At 36.0% G+C, this 15637-nt stretch overlaps 1 protein-coding gene across 4 annotated transcripts in view; it reads right to left on the bottom strand.

Moving 5' to 3' along the window:
• The window catches only part of FAM227B (family with sequence similarity 227 member B), a 217606-nt gene extending 201984 nt beyond the window's left edge, over window positions 1-15622 (bottom strand). Inside the window, exons 1-4 of one of the 4 annotated variants that reach the window (XM_047766406.1) lie at window positions 15464-15622; window positions 5373-5499; window positions 3957-4010; window positions 1456-1687 (exon numbers count right to left, since the gene is read on the bottom strand). In XM_047766406.1, coding sequence (XP_047622362.1) covers window positions 1456-1687; window positions 3957-4010; window positions 5373-5420 — 334 coding nt within the window. In that variant the 5' untranslated portion in view covers window positions 5421-5499; window positions 15464-15622. Of the gene's footprint in view, window positions 1-1455; window positions 1688-3956; window positions 4011-5372; window positions 5500-6547; window positions 6603-15463 lie in introns of those variants that run through there. The other 3 variants (XM_047766405.1, XM_047766402.1, XM_047766403.1) reach the window with 3 other exon arrangements.
• Window positions 15623-15637: the final 15 nt, after the last annotated feature.

Genomic DNA, 15637 nt, shown 5'->3' with positions numbered 1-15637 from the left:
TTGAATAATTTTATCTTGTTTCATTTTCTTTTTCATAAATGTCATATTCCAAGTAATATGTCTTTAGTACTTACTCCTATAGCTGCATTTTTACCCAAATCCCTTCCTACTGAACGAGCCTATGTTTTTCAAATATTTGGTTACATGGTCATCTTAAATTCAATCCAGTACAGTACTTTGGAGCATGACCCAATGAAAGACTAATGGGGGGCTTTGAAGTCAGACAACTTAGAATGAGTCCAAGATCTGTTATTTATGTTTTGAGGACAATTAATATATTAAAAATTTTTATTATTATTATTATTTTTGTCTTTTTGCTATTTCTTTGGGCCGCTCCCGCGGCATATGGAGGTTCCCAGGCTAGGGGTCGAATCAGAACGGTAGCCACTGGCCTACGCCAGAGCCACAGCAACGGGGGATCCGAGCCGCGTCTGCAACCCACACCACAGCTCAGGGCAACGCCGGATGGTTAACCCACTGAGCAAGGGCAGGGACCGAAGCCGCAACCTCATGGTTCCTAGTCGGATTCGTTAACCACTGCGCCACGACGGGAACTCCTAAGAATTATTTTTTTTAAGTGCACATATATGCTCTCTCGCTCTCTCTATATATATATGTTTAGACAAACTGCTCTATATATGCAGCCTGTATATTTTCAAAAATATTTATTTAATTAAAATAATTAAAAATTCAATTAGGAAAATTTTAAAAGTAGTGAATAGTATTGTATTTAAATACCTTCTCAGATTTTGAAAACTCAAGGTCCCCAAAAGGATGTTAGCTAAATATAACTAAATAAGTTAGTCAGTACATAGAATATATTTTCTAAGCACAACCAAAATCGTTTTTAATACATATGACATTTGCCCATTAAATCAGGATAAGATAGAAAATTGCCACTAGTATCTAAACTTATTCTGAAAGTATTAAATAGTTAAAATGTATATAAATACAGAAAAGTAGTAAAAATTATCATTACTTGCAGATATGCTTCTCACTGAGTCTGGTGAAACTCAATACTGAATGCTAAGTACTTCCTACAAGCTAATTCAGCCCACACTGGTCACCTCTCCTTCTACTTTGAGGTTTTAGGTCTACCGGTTTTTATATTGCTGATATGCCAGTTTTTATGTTGCCGACTTGCTTGTCTCTGGTGCCAATATCAGTTAATGTAGCTTTGTTTCCCTGCATTTGGTTACTTCTTCTCCAGCTCAATAAAGTTCACAACTGTTTTAGGCTTTGTCCTAGAGAATTTTCTTTGAATTCAAATGTTCAACTAAATATCCATACTGGACCATTTTGAAATGAAGAGGTTTTAAAGTAAAATAAATTTATATTTATATTTTAAGATATTTTATACCTTAGGATTTCATTCTTCATGAGAAAAACACACACACAGGAATAGACACAGAGACAACTGACAATTACTTTATGCATATAAAAAATAAGGTTTACTTGTCCTGGAAATTATGCTGTTCCACTCAAATATTTTAGAGGCATGGTTTTTCAAGAGAATTGAACAATCTGCTAATCTTGACTCCATGGCCATGACTGCATCATGTATTCGTGGTACATTTTCCCACAGATGTGTATAGATTGAAATAAATGAACTATCTTCTTTTATTTTTTTCAGAGTATGTAACAACTTATCATTATCCCTCAAATGGATTTCCTTTGGCCAGTGATCCTGCAAAAAATATGAGAATAAAATTTAAATCATTTTTAATACATTTAAACAGTAGATTTGAAAATCAAAGAGCTAAAATCGAGATTTTATTCTATAGCATTATTTCCATTAAGTGTATTTCTTAAATTCCTGAAACAACCATAAACTTTAGAAATTTCAAATGCTTTTATTTTTTCCTGAATCATTTGAAAATAAGTTGCTTACTTGACTGATGACCCCATCATCCTTAAATACTTTAGCATTTATTCCCTAAAGCAAAAAATTTTCCTACATAGCTAAAACATAACCATCAGACTAAGAAAATTGACATTGATACATTGTTCCTCTCAAATCTTCCAACCTACTCCAGTTTCATCAACTAAACCAATATGTTCTTTATACCAAAAGGATCTAGTTCAGTATCACACACTGCATTTAGGTGTCATATCTTTAGCCTTCTTCAGTCTCAACAGTTGCTCAGTCTTGATCTCTATGCAGTTAAAACCATGAGTTCATACTGATACTTCTAATTCCAACTCCAAACATTCAAATTTTTTTCTTTCCATATTTTATAATTACCATCCCCAACAGTGAAAAGCCAAGCTGCCATTATCTTAAATATAGGTACTTATTTGATCAATCTTTTCAGGTAACAAATCCCTCCTATCTGCTGGCAGATTCTTTGCCATGTGGATATCCTTCTCATCTTGCTTAGGCTCTGGCAGCCAACGCCAGGCTGCCTATTCTTCAGGGACACCTTCCTTAGCTCCATTTGGGCTCCCACTTCCCATACCAGGCCATGGCATACCTCCCCACTTCTCTGAAATCACCTCCCCACTCCTAGCCACATGTAAACACCATCTTCATGCCCTCAGACCCTGAACCTATGGTGTCACATGGATACCTTCCCTGCTGTGGCTGAGTTCAGAATGCCTGCTCTGGGCAACCACAGAACATTCCCCTCCCCCTGCCAATAAGGATGATGCCTTGTTTTGGCCCCCACGTGGCTTTAGGACAACAGTGTTTAGGAAGGGAAAGAGAAGAAGGAAAGAAGAAAAGAAAAGGGAAATGAAGGGGAGGAAAGGAGAATCAGGACATTAACATTTGCAAATCTAAATATAAGATTACTCTTTCAACAAATTGTTTAATACCAAAACAAAGATAGCTGACATAAAGGTTTGTGAATTAGAGGATGCTTTCTGGAACAGAAGGAAATGTTCACAGGATGAAACTCTACACAAGGAATTTGGGTAAGGTATTCTGGGGATTTAGCTAAACAGGAATACACCTAAAGTCTGAAGATCAGGAATTTAAAATCTGCCTTGGTCTATTCTACTTCCATCTTCCTTTAAAAGCTTCCTAAACCCCTCGTAATCTCTAATGATAACAGGCACCTGAATAACACCTAGTTTTTAATTCTGAAAAAAAGAGTATGACTTAGATATGGAAGTGCCCTCTCCTGAATCCTATAAACATGCATCTTAAGCAAAACGCATAACTACCTAGGGATGTTTTCCAGCATTAAAATATGGGTATTAAATGTGTCAAAAATACAAACATCTCAGAAATATAAGATTTGATCATAGGATACAACCCCTGGAGACAAACACTGTCAAACCAGAATGACAGTCACATTTAAAAACATAGTCCTGATGTTATGGGTCATGTGTTGCTCTATTAGGGGAGTTGAGAAAGTGGGGAGAGGCTAAAATGGAAATAAATTTGTACAGATTTCACAATACATGCAAAGCATTATGAAAACATATCCTTTATGCCAGACGTAAGAAATATATCACAATTCTTGTTCAAGATATTTAAGTATGCTAGGAGGTGAATAGAGTATCCTGAAATTCTACCAGCCTGATTAGATTCTGTTTTCTCTACTTTAAAGAGTGAGATTAATCTACAAATGATAAAATTAGGATGCTTATCCTTTTTAGTGCTGTCTCCTCTTCTTTTAATTTTCTAAAATGACTACCTTAGTCATAATCAGAAAAAAAACATATTGGTAATTCTGAAATTTAAAAAAATTACATTTAAGGAGGTGGATGGATGACTAGTGGCACTTTAAGTCTTTATAGCTTTAGCATTATAATTTTAGAATGTACTTTTGAAAAGGACTAAGCTTCTAAAAGTAATCCAAATGCCTACTGTAATTTTAATCAAACTCTCAGACAATTTTTTGAATTGATAAAGTAATTCTATAGTGATCAAAAAGAATAGTTATTTACTCCCAAAGGAAGAGAACTTTGGTGGAGCAGGTCCCATAAAAATGGGATACTCTACTTACCCAGTTTTGAAGCTTTAAGAATTCCTCAATGCTCTTTGGAGGTTCCTGCATTATCTAATGAAGTAAAATCAGTATTGTTCATTAGCATAAATTCATGTTGTCTATATGATGCTTACATCTAATTTATTTAAGTACATTATGACACTGGACTTGTTATAATTTTCAGAGCTGTAACATATTGTAAAATATGTACTCTGTAAAATCCTTGCACTTTGAAAAGGGTCACTAGAACATAATTCTTAATGGTTAAGATTACAAAATCACAAGGCCATGTTTTGTAAAAATAACTATACACTTGAGGTTGAATAGGATATTTCACTGTCTTACTAGTGTTTAAAATATGTGATGAATATAAGTGAATATGTAACATAAAAACAAAAATAAAGGGCATATGTGACAGACATAAAAAAATAAGTGTACGGAAGCAAAGATGCATAGAGCTGTCAAGAAATTTTATGGAAAATATGCAGCTCTAAGCCTGGTCAAATTGGGAAGAGTAAGAAATAAGAGATGGTATATGCAGAATGCTTAGAGAAAAAAATGCTCATGATATAGTATCTTTAAAAACGAGTATAGCAGTTTCCCTAGAAGGAAGCTATCAGTATACATATCAGTAAATATGTATCTGTGTGTGTGTGAATACACACATACATATATGGTCTTTTTAGGGCCACATCTGCAGCATAGGGATGTTCCCAGGCTAGCAGTCGAATCAGAGCTGTAGCTGCCGGCCTATGCCACAGCCACAGCAATGAGGGATCCGTGCCACGTCTGCCTCCTACACGATAGCTCAAGGTAACGTCGGATCCTTAACCCACTGAGTGAGGCCAAGGATCAAACCTGCATCCTCATGGATGCTAGTCAGGTTCATTAACCACTGAGCCAGGACAGGAACTCTAGGAAGCTATTAGTATATTTTAAATGCACAGAATACAAAGGAGCCTAATTAAAACAATTTAAATGTTACTTCTTTTTCCTTGTGATGGTTGTCAAACCACTTCCAGTACAAAGCACCAAAAATACCCACATTTCAGTTAAAGGGAATTAGACAAATGAATTAAGGAAGTCAAAATTGCGTAAAATTGCATAAAATTCCAGATTTCTCTAGGGAAAGTTAAAAGGAGGTGAGGCATAAATAGACTTATGATCTTGGTAGGATGTAGAAGGATGCAAAATGCTGATGATTCCATGGTAACAAGAAAATCCTGGACCAAAAAAAAAAAAAAAAAAAGTCTTACTTGTCTATGGAGTTAGTGAAAAGTGGTGGATGCTGGTAAGCAGGAGTGACTGCATGATTTGATTTGAAACAATACAGAGTCCCTTGTTCAAAAAATAAGAATTTTAAGATGGTAACATTGGACTACTAAAGTCAAAACTCCTGTTTATGTGAGTGTAAAGCAGTGGCAGCTTCCTTACCCGGCAGCGAGCTCTATGTGCACATTGAGGGAAGAGTTGGCCTGCCATGGTATAGTAACTTTGAAGAGATGAACAGAAATCACCTGGGCTTCAAGTGTCAGCATGCACTGGAGGAATAAACTGGAGCCTGAAAGATACCCAAAAGAAAAAAAAAAAAAAGACTCAACCAAACAGTCCATGCCCCTGCTGCCCCCACATTTTAATTCTGAATTTTGTCAAAAAAAAAAAAAAAAAAAAAAAGCAGGAGTATAGGAGGGCCTGCAAAGAACTGAACTAAAATAAGCCAACATATTCTCACAGTACTTGGGTTTTAGGAGCCCAATAAGAGTTGGGTCTAAAGGTGAACCAAAAAAATCTAGAGTTTCATTCCACACATATCCCAACTCAACAATGACAAAATATTAGAGGTGGCTTATGAAGAGGGAGGTTGGAGTTTGGGTTAATCACAGGTGAGATCAATCTAGTTAAAGCTGAAGCCAACTCTAAAGCCCAATGCAAATCTAGGAGGATTTACAAAAATCAGCTTCTCATGAGAAGTGCTAAGGAGAGAAAAAGGCTTATATCTAAAAACTAAAACTAAATTAAACTTCAGCCTCCACAATTTTTTCCACATGTCTAATACACAATACAACAATTTTAAGACATGCAAAGAAGGACAATAGGATCCATAATCAAGAGAAAATACAGTCAATACAAATTCACTGAGAGTCTAATTACTATAATTACCATAAAGGACTTAAAAACAGCTATTATAAATACATTAAAGATTTTCCAATATAGGTTGGATTATAGCACACGAAGACACGGAGAAATAGAAATTCTAAAAAAGAAACAAATGGGAATCCTAGAACCATGCAAACGCTTAAAATAAGAAAACTGGTGTGTTTATATTAATATCAGACAAAGTAGACCTTAAGACAAGGAATATTACCAGATGTAAATAAGGTTATTTCATGTTGATAAAAGGTCAGTTCATTAAGAAGTCATATCAGTGCCAAACGTGTTTGCATCTAATAAAAGAGCTTCAAAAGAAATGTGGCAGAATAAAACTAAAAGGAAATATAGGTGTTGGGCTGCACCTTTCCTACCAGCTTTGTAATTGCTCAGTTGCAAGATGAAGAAAACCTGGGAACACCAACAGAGAAAGAAATAGTTTACTGGATAGGAAATCTTACAAGTCCTGAGCAAGGTGCTGGAGTGAGACCTCAGTCAGTACAGCAGATAGGACCTGGCAGTAATCTAGCTCTTCCTGGGAGGAGCCTACCATTTAAAGGGACAACTGACATCAGGTTGGCTCATCAGTTACCAGGGAAACCACAGAGGAGGGTCCCTTACAGCTCCTGGGTTGAGGACAGATGTTTCCCTTTGCTAAACTAGCAGGTGGAGCTGTTTTTGATCTAAGGATTAGAACAATAACTGGTTGAAGCGGGTACTATGGCAGAGACTGGTTGGGGCAGGAGATGTACTGAAAAACAACAGAACAGGCATCTTTAGGGGCCTGATCATAAAAAAGTAAAACCACAGTTATGGTTGGAGATTATAACATCTCTCTCTGAGTAACTGATGAATCAAGTACAAAAATCCACAAATCAGTAAGGAGATAAAAAGATTTGAGCAACACTATCAAGCAACTTAACCTAATCGACATTTATAGAACAACTATACCCCACAACTGTAGAGTATACAGTCTTTGTAAGTAATGGAACATAAAACCTTCACCAAGATGGATCTATGCTGTACCATAAAACAAGTCTCAAAATTTCAATAATTGAAATCACTCAGAGTATATTCTGACTACAACAGAAAATAGTAACAAAAAGATATCTAGAAAATCCTTAAATATTAAATAACCCATATCTAGCTAAAAGAAATAAGAAAAATTTGTAACTGAATGACAATGAAAGATAATGAAAACACAGGTGTTAAAAATTGTGGATGGCACCTAAAACTATTCTTAGAAGAAAACACAAAACTTAGGAAGATTAAAAAAAGCAAAAATAATTTTAAAAAATAAGTAGGAAAAAGGAGTAAACAAGATATGAGCAGAAGTCAATGAAGCAAAAATATGAAAACAGAGAACTCAATGAATTGCAAGTTGATCTTTTAAAAGACGGAAAAAAATAAATCCTTAGTAGACTGAATTTTTAAAATGAGAGTAAAATATAAATAACCAATACCAGCACAGCTCCTAACTGTATGAGTTGATAACAAAAAAAAAATTGTACACCCATATAACCAATGTCCAAATCAAGATATAGAACATTACAGGAGTTCCATTGTGGCTCAGCAGAAACGAATCTGACTAGTATCCATGAGGATGTGGGTTTGATCTCTGGCCTCACTCAGTGGTTTATGGATCTCAGCAACTCACTCAGTGGTTGCTGAGAGCTGTGGTATAGGTCACAGATGCAGCATGGATTCTGTGGCTGTGGCGTAGCCTGGTGGCTGTAGCTCCAATTCAACCCCTGGCCTGTGAACTTCCATATGCCACAGGTGTGGCCCTGAAAAGCAAAAAAAAAAGGAAAAAAAAAAGAAGATATAGAACATTACCAGTAATGCAGAGTAACCTCTTGTTCCCTTCCAGTCATTTGGCTCTCAAATATAGTTTTCTGATTTCTACCTTTCTAGATAAATTTTGCCAATTTTTGAACTTCATTTGAATGGAATAATCAATATGTATACTTCCTGCCTCCCTGCACTTGACATTATGTCTCTAAGATTCATCTATGTTGTTTCATACAGTAATAGTTAACATTTTTTCTTTGCTGTGTAGTATTGTATAACATATATTAAAGTTTATTTATTCATTCTACTTTTGATGGACATTTGATGTTTCATTTTCTATTTGCATAAATTATATTGCATTTTATCAAATCAAGATAATGTGAATTCTTTTTAATGTGTTATGGTACACTTGATGCAGAACTGGGAGTGGGTTGCTGGGTCAGACTTAGTAGATACTGCCAAATAATTTTCCAAAGTGGTTGTACCTATTTTTACTCTGAAGAGAGAGTTTCAGTGACTTCACGTTCTTACTAAAAAATGTAGTATTCTTTTTTTTTTTTTGTCTTTTTGCTTTTTGCTATTTCTTGGGCCGCTCCCGCGGCATATGGAGGTTCCCAGGCTAGGGGTCCAACCTACACCTCAGCTCAAGGCAACACCAGATCGTTAACCCACTGAGCAAGGGCAGGGATCAAACCCGCAACCTCATTGTTCCTAGTCGGATTCGGTAACCACTGCGCCACGACGGGAACTCCAAAAACATAGCATTCTTTAGTACTACTGTTATTAAATATTTTCAATACTTTTAAATGCAGCAATTCTGGTGGCCATGTAGTGGTACTTGTGATTTTAATTTTCACTTCCTTGTTGAAAAATGTTGATCAACTTTCCACATGCTTGTTGGCAATTTGGATATCTTCCTTTGTAAAGCAAATGTTCAAGCCTTTTGCTCATTTTTTTACTTGGGTGTTGGTATTTTTAATTGATTTTATTGATGCTGATTTGTTGATATTTTTATTGATTTTGTATTTTTATGATATAGATTGTCAGAGAAGACAAAATTGTGTGGACTATTTTGATGTTTTATTAGAGTGCTTTAATTTTAATGAAGTCTTTATGCATTTTTATCTTACTAAGGAAACTTTCACCTACCCCCCCCCAAAAAAAAAAGATGGTCTTCTATTTTACCTTCTAAATGTCACACTTCTTACTTTCACATTTAAGTCTATGATCTACCTTGAATTGACTTCTGTGTTTTAGGTGAGATAATAAATTGAGGTTTTTATTTTTAAAAATTTTTTCCCATACATTTTTCCAGCTGATCCAGATCCAATTACTTTTAAAGACTGTATTTCCTGCTACATTTCAGTACCACCTAGCCATAAATTCAAGTGACTAGAGATGTGGGTATGCAGGTCTGTTTCTGGACACTCAATTCTGCTCCTTTGGTTTAATTTTCTGTCCTTTTGATAATATCACACAGTTTTAATAACTGTACCTTTAATACATCCTAATATGTTATAGCTTACATACTCCAGATTTGTTTTCCTCTTTGAGCTGATCATCACTATTTTTATCCTTTTACATCTCCCTTTAAATGTTAGGAATCAGACTGTCAAAATCTGCAGAAAACTACCAGAATTTTAATGGGATTAGATTAAAAAAACTGATCAATTTGAGTAAATAACATCTTTATAGTGTTATATCTTTGAATCCATGAAGATAGTATATTTCTCCATTTATTTAGATATTTTAAAATTTCCTTTGGTACTGTTTGTTAGTTTTCTGTATAGAGATCTTGTACAATTTCTCATCAGATTTTTGCCAGGGTATATGATGGCTTTTGTTCCTATTGTTTGCTATTTTTTTTTTAATGTTTAAACTGTAGATGATATTTTTAACATGTCCTTTTCTATTATTTCTTGCCAGTAGTAGCAACAGAAATGTTTTTTCTATTTAAAGCAACTTTATTGGGTATAATTTACTTAACTACAAAATTACTATGTAAATAACCATTTTAAATGACAGTTCAGAGTTTTGAAAAGTGCATATATCCAAGTAAACTGCACCATAGCTAAAAATGTATAATATCGGATCACTCCCAAAATGTTTTCATGTGCCACTTTCTTGTCAACCCCCACAACTCCACACAAACATATCCCACCATTGGCATTAGGCAACACTGATCTGCTTTCTGCAACTATAGACAAGCTAACTATAGTTTTGCCTCGTCTAGAATTTCATAAGAATGGAATCATAACATTATGTACTTTTTTGTGTCTGGCTTCTTTTGCTCAACATAAGATTTCTGGGAAATAACCAATATCATTGCATATTATTGCTGAGCAGTATTCTACTGTGTGTGTTTAAAGACTTGAGATATTATGGGGAAAAAAGCTGCTATGAAAATCATATATAAGTCTGTAGATACATTTTCATTTTTCAGGTGGCTACCATAGGTGAATAATTATGACAAGAGAACATATTCTCATCATTTTATCTTTTTCTTCTATATGTAATCTGTCTTTTTCCTCTGGCTGCTTTTAAAACAATCTCATTATCACTGGTTTTCAGCAGTCAATGGGGTTGATTTCTCCCTGCCTACCCTGCCTACCCCTCCCCTCCACCCCAGTTCTTCCTTTCTTAATTCTGTTTGGGTTTGCTGAATTTCTGAATCTGTTCATTTATAGTTTTCATCAATTTGGATAATCATAATTATTTATTAAAGTGTTTTTATTCTTCAGGGACTTCAATTGCATCTCTGTTAGGTAGCTTGGATGGTCCTACAGATCATTGAGGCTGTTGGGTTTTTTTTCCAAACTTTTTTCCTCTGTGCTTTAGTTTGGATAATTAATAATACTGTTAAGTGCATCCCAGTGAAATCTTTATCTCAGACACTCTTTTTTTCTAGCCCCTATGTTGAAGCCCTAACCCATAATGTGGCTGTGTTTGGAAATAAGGCCTTTGGGGAGATTAAGTTTAAATTAGGTCATAAGGATGGGGCCCTAATCCAATAAGAGTGTTGTCCTTATAACAAGAGAAAGAGAAACCAGAGATATCTTTCTATGCACACACAAAGGCCATGTGAGGACAGAGAAGGCAGCCATCTATAAGCCAGAAAGAGAGATTTCATTAGAAAACAACCCTTTGTCTCAGAGTTCAGACAAGCCAACCCTTGTCTTAATTTTATTGAGAAAATAAATTTCTGTTGTTAAATCGTTAAGTCTGTGATGTTCTATTATGGTGGCCAGAGCAAACTAATACTGATGCAATTTCTTAAAACTGATACAGAATCATTGACATTGTCTATTTCCTCTTATGTCAGTTTGAGTAAATGGTGTTTTTCGAGAAAAATAAAAAATGTCAAATTTTTGACAGGAATATTTGTTCTTAATAACTTCTTATTATCTTTACCATCTGTAGGATGTTTTCTATTTTCATCCCTGATATTTGTATTCTGAGTTTTCTCTTTTTACTTGGTGGGTCTAAGGGCCTGTCGATTTGATTCATCTTTCCAAAAAACCAAAAGCTTTGTTGCTTTCTTCTAGTGTACATTTGTTTTCAGTTGCATTGATTTCTCCTCTTATCTTCATTAGTGCCTTTTAATCTACAGGTGTTTGAAATTTTCCCATTGAAAAATCCAATCCTGTTATGCAGACACACTGAGTTTTATAGCACTGCTCTAATCTTTATTCTTCAATATGAACAGAAGTCCAAGGCTTACTAGATATTTAAGAAATAACTGTAGTTTTCAAAAAGATAAAAAACAACATCAAAAAAGAAATCCAAACAGATAACTGAAAAGAAATCCAAACAGATAACTTAAAATAAAATCTGAGAGGATACAGACAGTACAAGGAACAGAAGGAAACTTTGCAAACATCTTTAAGAGCCTAAGAGAGATATGATAAGATAATGTGTCCCTGAAACTTAAATAGCATTTTATGAGGTAGAAGGAAAAAAAAAAAAAACCCAAGTACAAATGTAATGGCTCAACTAAAAGTTTGTAGGGAAAGAAAAGGTGAAGAAATCTAGAAACTAGAATTAAAATGTTAAAGAATCAGAGAAAAAAAGATAAGACTTTAGATGATTATTCCAGGAAAATAGCTCTTAACCTAGAAGTTCAAATATAGATAGTTCATCAATTAAGTGCATGGGATGTTTCAATCTGCACATTAGTACAAAAAAAAAAATTACCGTTTCTCTCTGTATTCTTTCATATTGCTGCTGTGACAGATTAGCACAAATTTATTTGCTTAAATCAACACAGGTTTATTTCTGCGACAGCTCTGAAGGTCAGTAGCCTACAACAGGTCTGCAGAGCTATCCTCCTCCCTGAGGCTCTAGGGCAGAATCTGTTTCTCCTTTCTTCCAGCATCTAGGAGTCTCCTCCATTGCTTTGTTCCTTAGAGCCTTCCTCCAACCTCAAGGCCAGAACTGTAGCATCTTCTCCCCCTCTGACCTTGTCTCCCTCCTATAGGGACACTTGTGATTATGTTGGTCCCACAAAGATAATCGGGTAATTTCCTCGGTGAAGGATCCTTAACTCTATTCCGTATGTAAGATTCCTTCTGTCATAGAAGAAAACATATTCATAGGATCTGGAGCGTGGGATGTAGACATCTTCAGTGGGAGTGAAGGTAGTCATTGTGCTATCTACAACACTCTCATTTATCTTTTCTCAGGAAGCTACTAGAAGATATGGTTTATGAAAACAAAGGATTAAACAAAGAAAAAGGAAACAAGGGATCCAACACAGGAGAGCAGTATTGGATTAGTAAAAAGCAAGCAATACTGAATGAACTAGAGATTGTAATGCTTTTGAGGGATTATCTGGATAGAAAAAATCTGCTAGATTAGTTGATGTGTTTGTGATGTTTTGTCACTTTGGCAGAGTTTCTGAGGACAGATTATTTATAAGTACAAAAAAAATGACAATTATTAAGACAAAGGAAGGTAAAAGATTGTATTAGAAAATAATGTCATGTGGCTCAGGGTTGAACAGTACTTACAAATGTTAATTTAAACAAAAATCATGATATTACTACATTGAGAGATGAGAGGATAAGAAGCATGTGTGGGGGTAGGGAGAGAAGGAATATTCAACACTTGGGGGTAGTGTTATAAAAGAGATTTATCATTGACCTCCATAGGAGAAAGTCAATGGAAAATGTCCTGAAAAATCAGGAAGTTGCAGTATATTTTGCCATTTGTAGTATATAACAGAAGAAAACCTGAAAATTCTTGAAAAAAATTTCCTTTTGAGAGAACTGAAAACTGGGGACCACAGGGTTTTGGTTAAAAGCCTAGAATGTGGCAAGCTGTTATTGCTTATCAATACATGTACATTTCAGTACTTCCTCCTGTGGCTCAGCGGGTTAAGAACCTCACTAGTATCCATGAGGATGAGGGTTCGATTTCCGGCCTTGTTTAGTGGGTTAAGGATCCAGCATTGCTGCAAGCTGTAGTGTAGGTCAAAGATGTGGCTTGGATCTGGTGTTGCTATGGCTGTGGCACAGGCCAGCAGCAACTCTGATTTGACCCCTAGCCATATGCTGCAGGTGTGGCCCTAAAATATATATATATATCTATATCTATCTATATATATATGTATATATATCTTTCTCTACATTTCTCAGGCTCACTTATAGTTCCCTTATAATCCCTTGGTGGGGACCCTGGACTAAATTCTGGCCAACGAAATCTGGGCAGAGTGCTCTATGCCATTTTTAAGGCTGACCTCTAAAACTTTTTGTGCAATTCACCATGCTTTCTGGTCATGTAAGCTGTGGACCCCAAGTTGTAGGAGACAGCAGAACTATTAAAAATAGAAACTTACATGTTTGAGTTTAACATTTCATCTGACTAGTAATAGTAGATTTCTTGTGAGAAATAAGTTTTTTGCATTAAACCACTGAAATTTTGAGGTTTTTCTCAACAGCAATAAATTCATTGTGCTGTTTTTGTTTTTTAAACAGCCTCAAATTCCTTGACAATCTTTTTTTTCTTTTCTTTTTTTTTTGCCACACCCATGGCATGTGGAAGGTGCTGGGCCAGGGTTCAAAACCTAGCCACAGCAGCAACCCAGGCTGCTGCAGTGACAATGCTGGATCCTTAACCCCCTTGTGCCACAGGTGAACTCTCCTTGACAATCTTCTGAGAAGTAGCACCTATGTCCTCTCTCTTAAAATCTGGATATATCTCGAAACTCACTCATAATCAAAAGAATGTGAGATAAATGATGCTATGTTACTTTTAGGAACTAAATTAGAAAAGAACATGTAGTTTTTGCCTTGCTTATTGCAACCCTTGACAAAGCTAAAAAGTCTGATTACCCCAATGCCGTATCGTGAGGAAGCCCAGGCCACATGGGGAAGCTACACACAGGAGCTCTGCTAGCATTCATAGTTTTCCCAGATGACTTTTATCAGAAAAAAATTTGTTCTGCTGTGCTCTACTGAACTAAAGCCATATTTTTGAATAATTTATTACATAGTTATTATAACCTGATACTCTGATTAATAAACAGAATGATTTGCTTTTTTAATCCATGCACTTGAATTAAAGTAGTTAAAAAAGATAAAGGTGTGAATTACTTATTCTTGGCTTGGAGACTTTGCTATTGCTATTAGTCTTTCCCCCTAAAGCAGTGACTTTCAAATTTTCTAAAAGAGAAACACACAATGAGAAATTTTATAAACATGACCTAGTGCACACATTCATGCATATATATAATTTAAAACTCCATAAAGTAATACTTAACTTTACCAAGTACCATGCATGGATATTTCCACAGTAGACCATCTCAATTTTTAAAAAGTGTAGTTGTGACTAAATAGATTTCCTTGCTCAGAAATGGGACTTCCCCACCAGTGGTACCCACACTGAATAACTCTGAACAACACAGCCCTAAGCCACAATTATTCTTCAAGGCTTTACTCAAGTCCAGTCAATAAGCCTTCATTGACTACTCCACTCTGAGCTCTTCTGAAATTCGTGTAATTTACTAGTCATACTGTGTCTTCTGTACTGTGTAACGATATCTTCAAGGTCCTCTAGGTCAAGGTTCTGTCTTTTTCTCTCTCAGTTGCTAAATTCACAGTATTCAATACATTGCTCAATACCTGGCCACTGTTTCCACATCTCACGATTGTTAACACGCATTCATTCTATTTGGATTTTCTTTAGGTTGGGGCAAGGGAAGATGGCTTAATAATCTATCCACATATTATGCTTAATTTCAAACGGGAAAAGTGAACAAAGTAGTGCAACTCTACATGAGTGTGTAGTTTAGCAAACAAAATCATCAAGATATATAATTTCTCTAATAGCTTTCATTACTACTCAGAGCACAAAATACTTCTCCTGACAGTCATTAAAAAAAAAAGTAACAGAACAAAGTTCCCACGACTAAAATATTTGGGATATTGGAAATGGGAAAGTTCTGTAGGAACCGCATGTTTCACAACATACTGCAACTACACCTTGGCCGTACATTTCGAGAACCGCATCGCACTTTGGCGGTCCCGGCCAGTTCGTAGAAGGGAGCTCAGCGGAGGGCTGGCGGGGGTCTTAAGGCCCATCCTTACCCTGTCAAGGCCAGCTGTTCCAACTCCTCTCTCCGGAAAAGGGCAACACCACAGACCCGCGCAGAGGCTGAGGCGGGACTTCCCGTCTAACCCCGCCCCGCGGTCCTCCCCACCCGTTACCTTCGCCCGCAGGGCTGGCTGAGCCCGGCCCTAGCAACCGCCTTGGCAACGGCC

The sequence above is a fragment of the Phacochoerus africanus genome, chromosome 2 (genome assembly GCF_016906955.1).
Source record: "Phacochoerus africanus isolate WHEZ1 chromosome 2, ROS_Pafr_v1, whole genome shotgun sequence".
Classification (NCBI taxonomy): Eukaryota; Metazoa; Chordata; class Mammalia; order Artiodactyla; family Suidae; genus Phacochoerus; species Phacochoerus africanus.
This window is presented reverse-complemented; position numbering and strand designations above follow the sequence as displayed.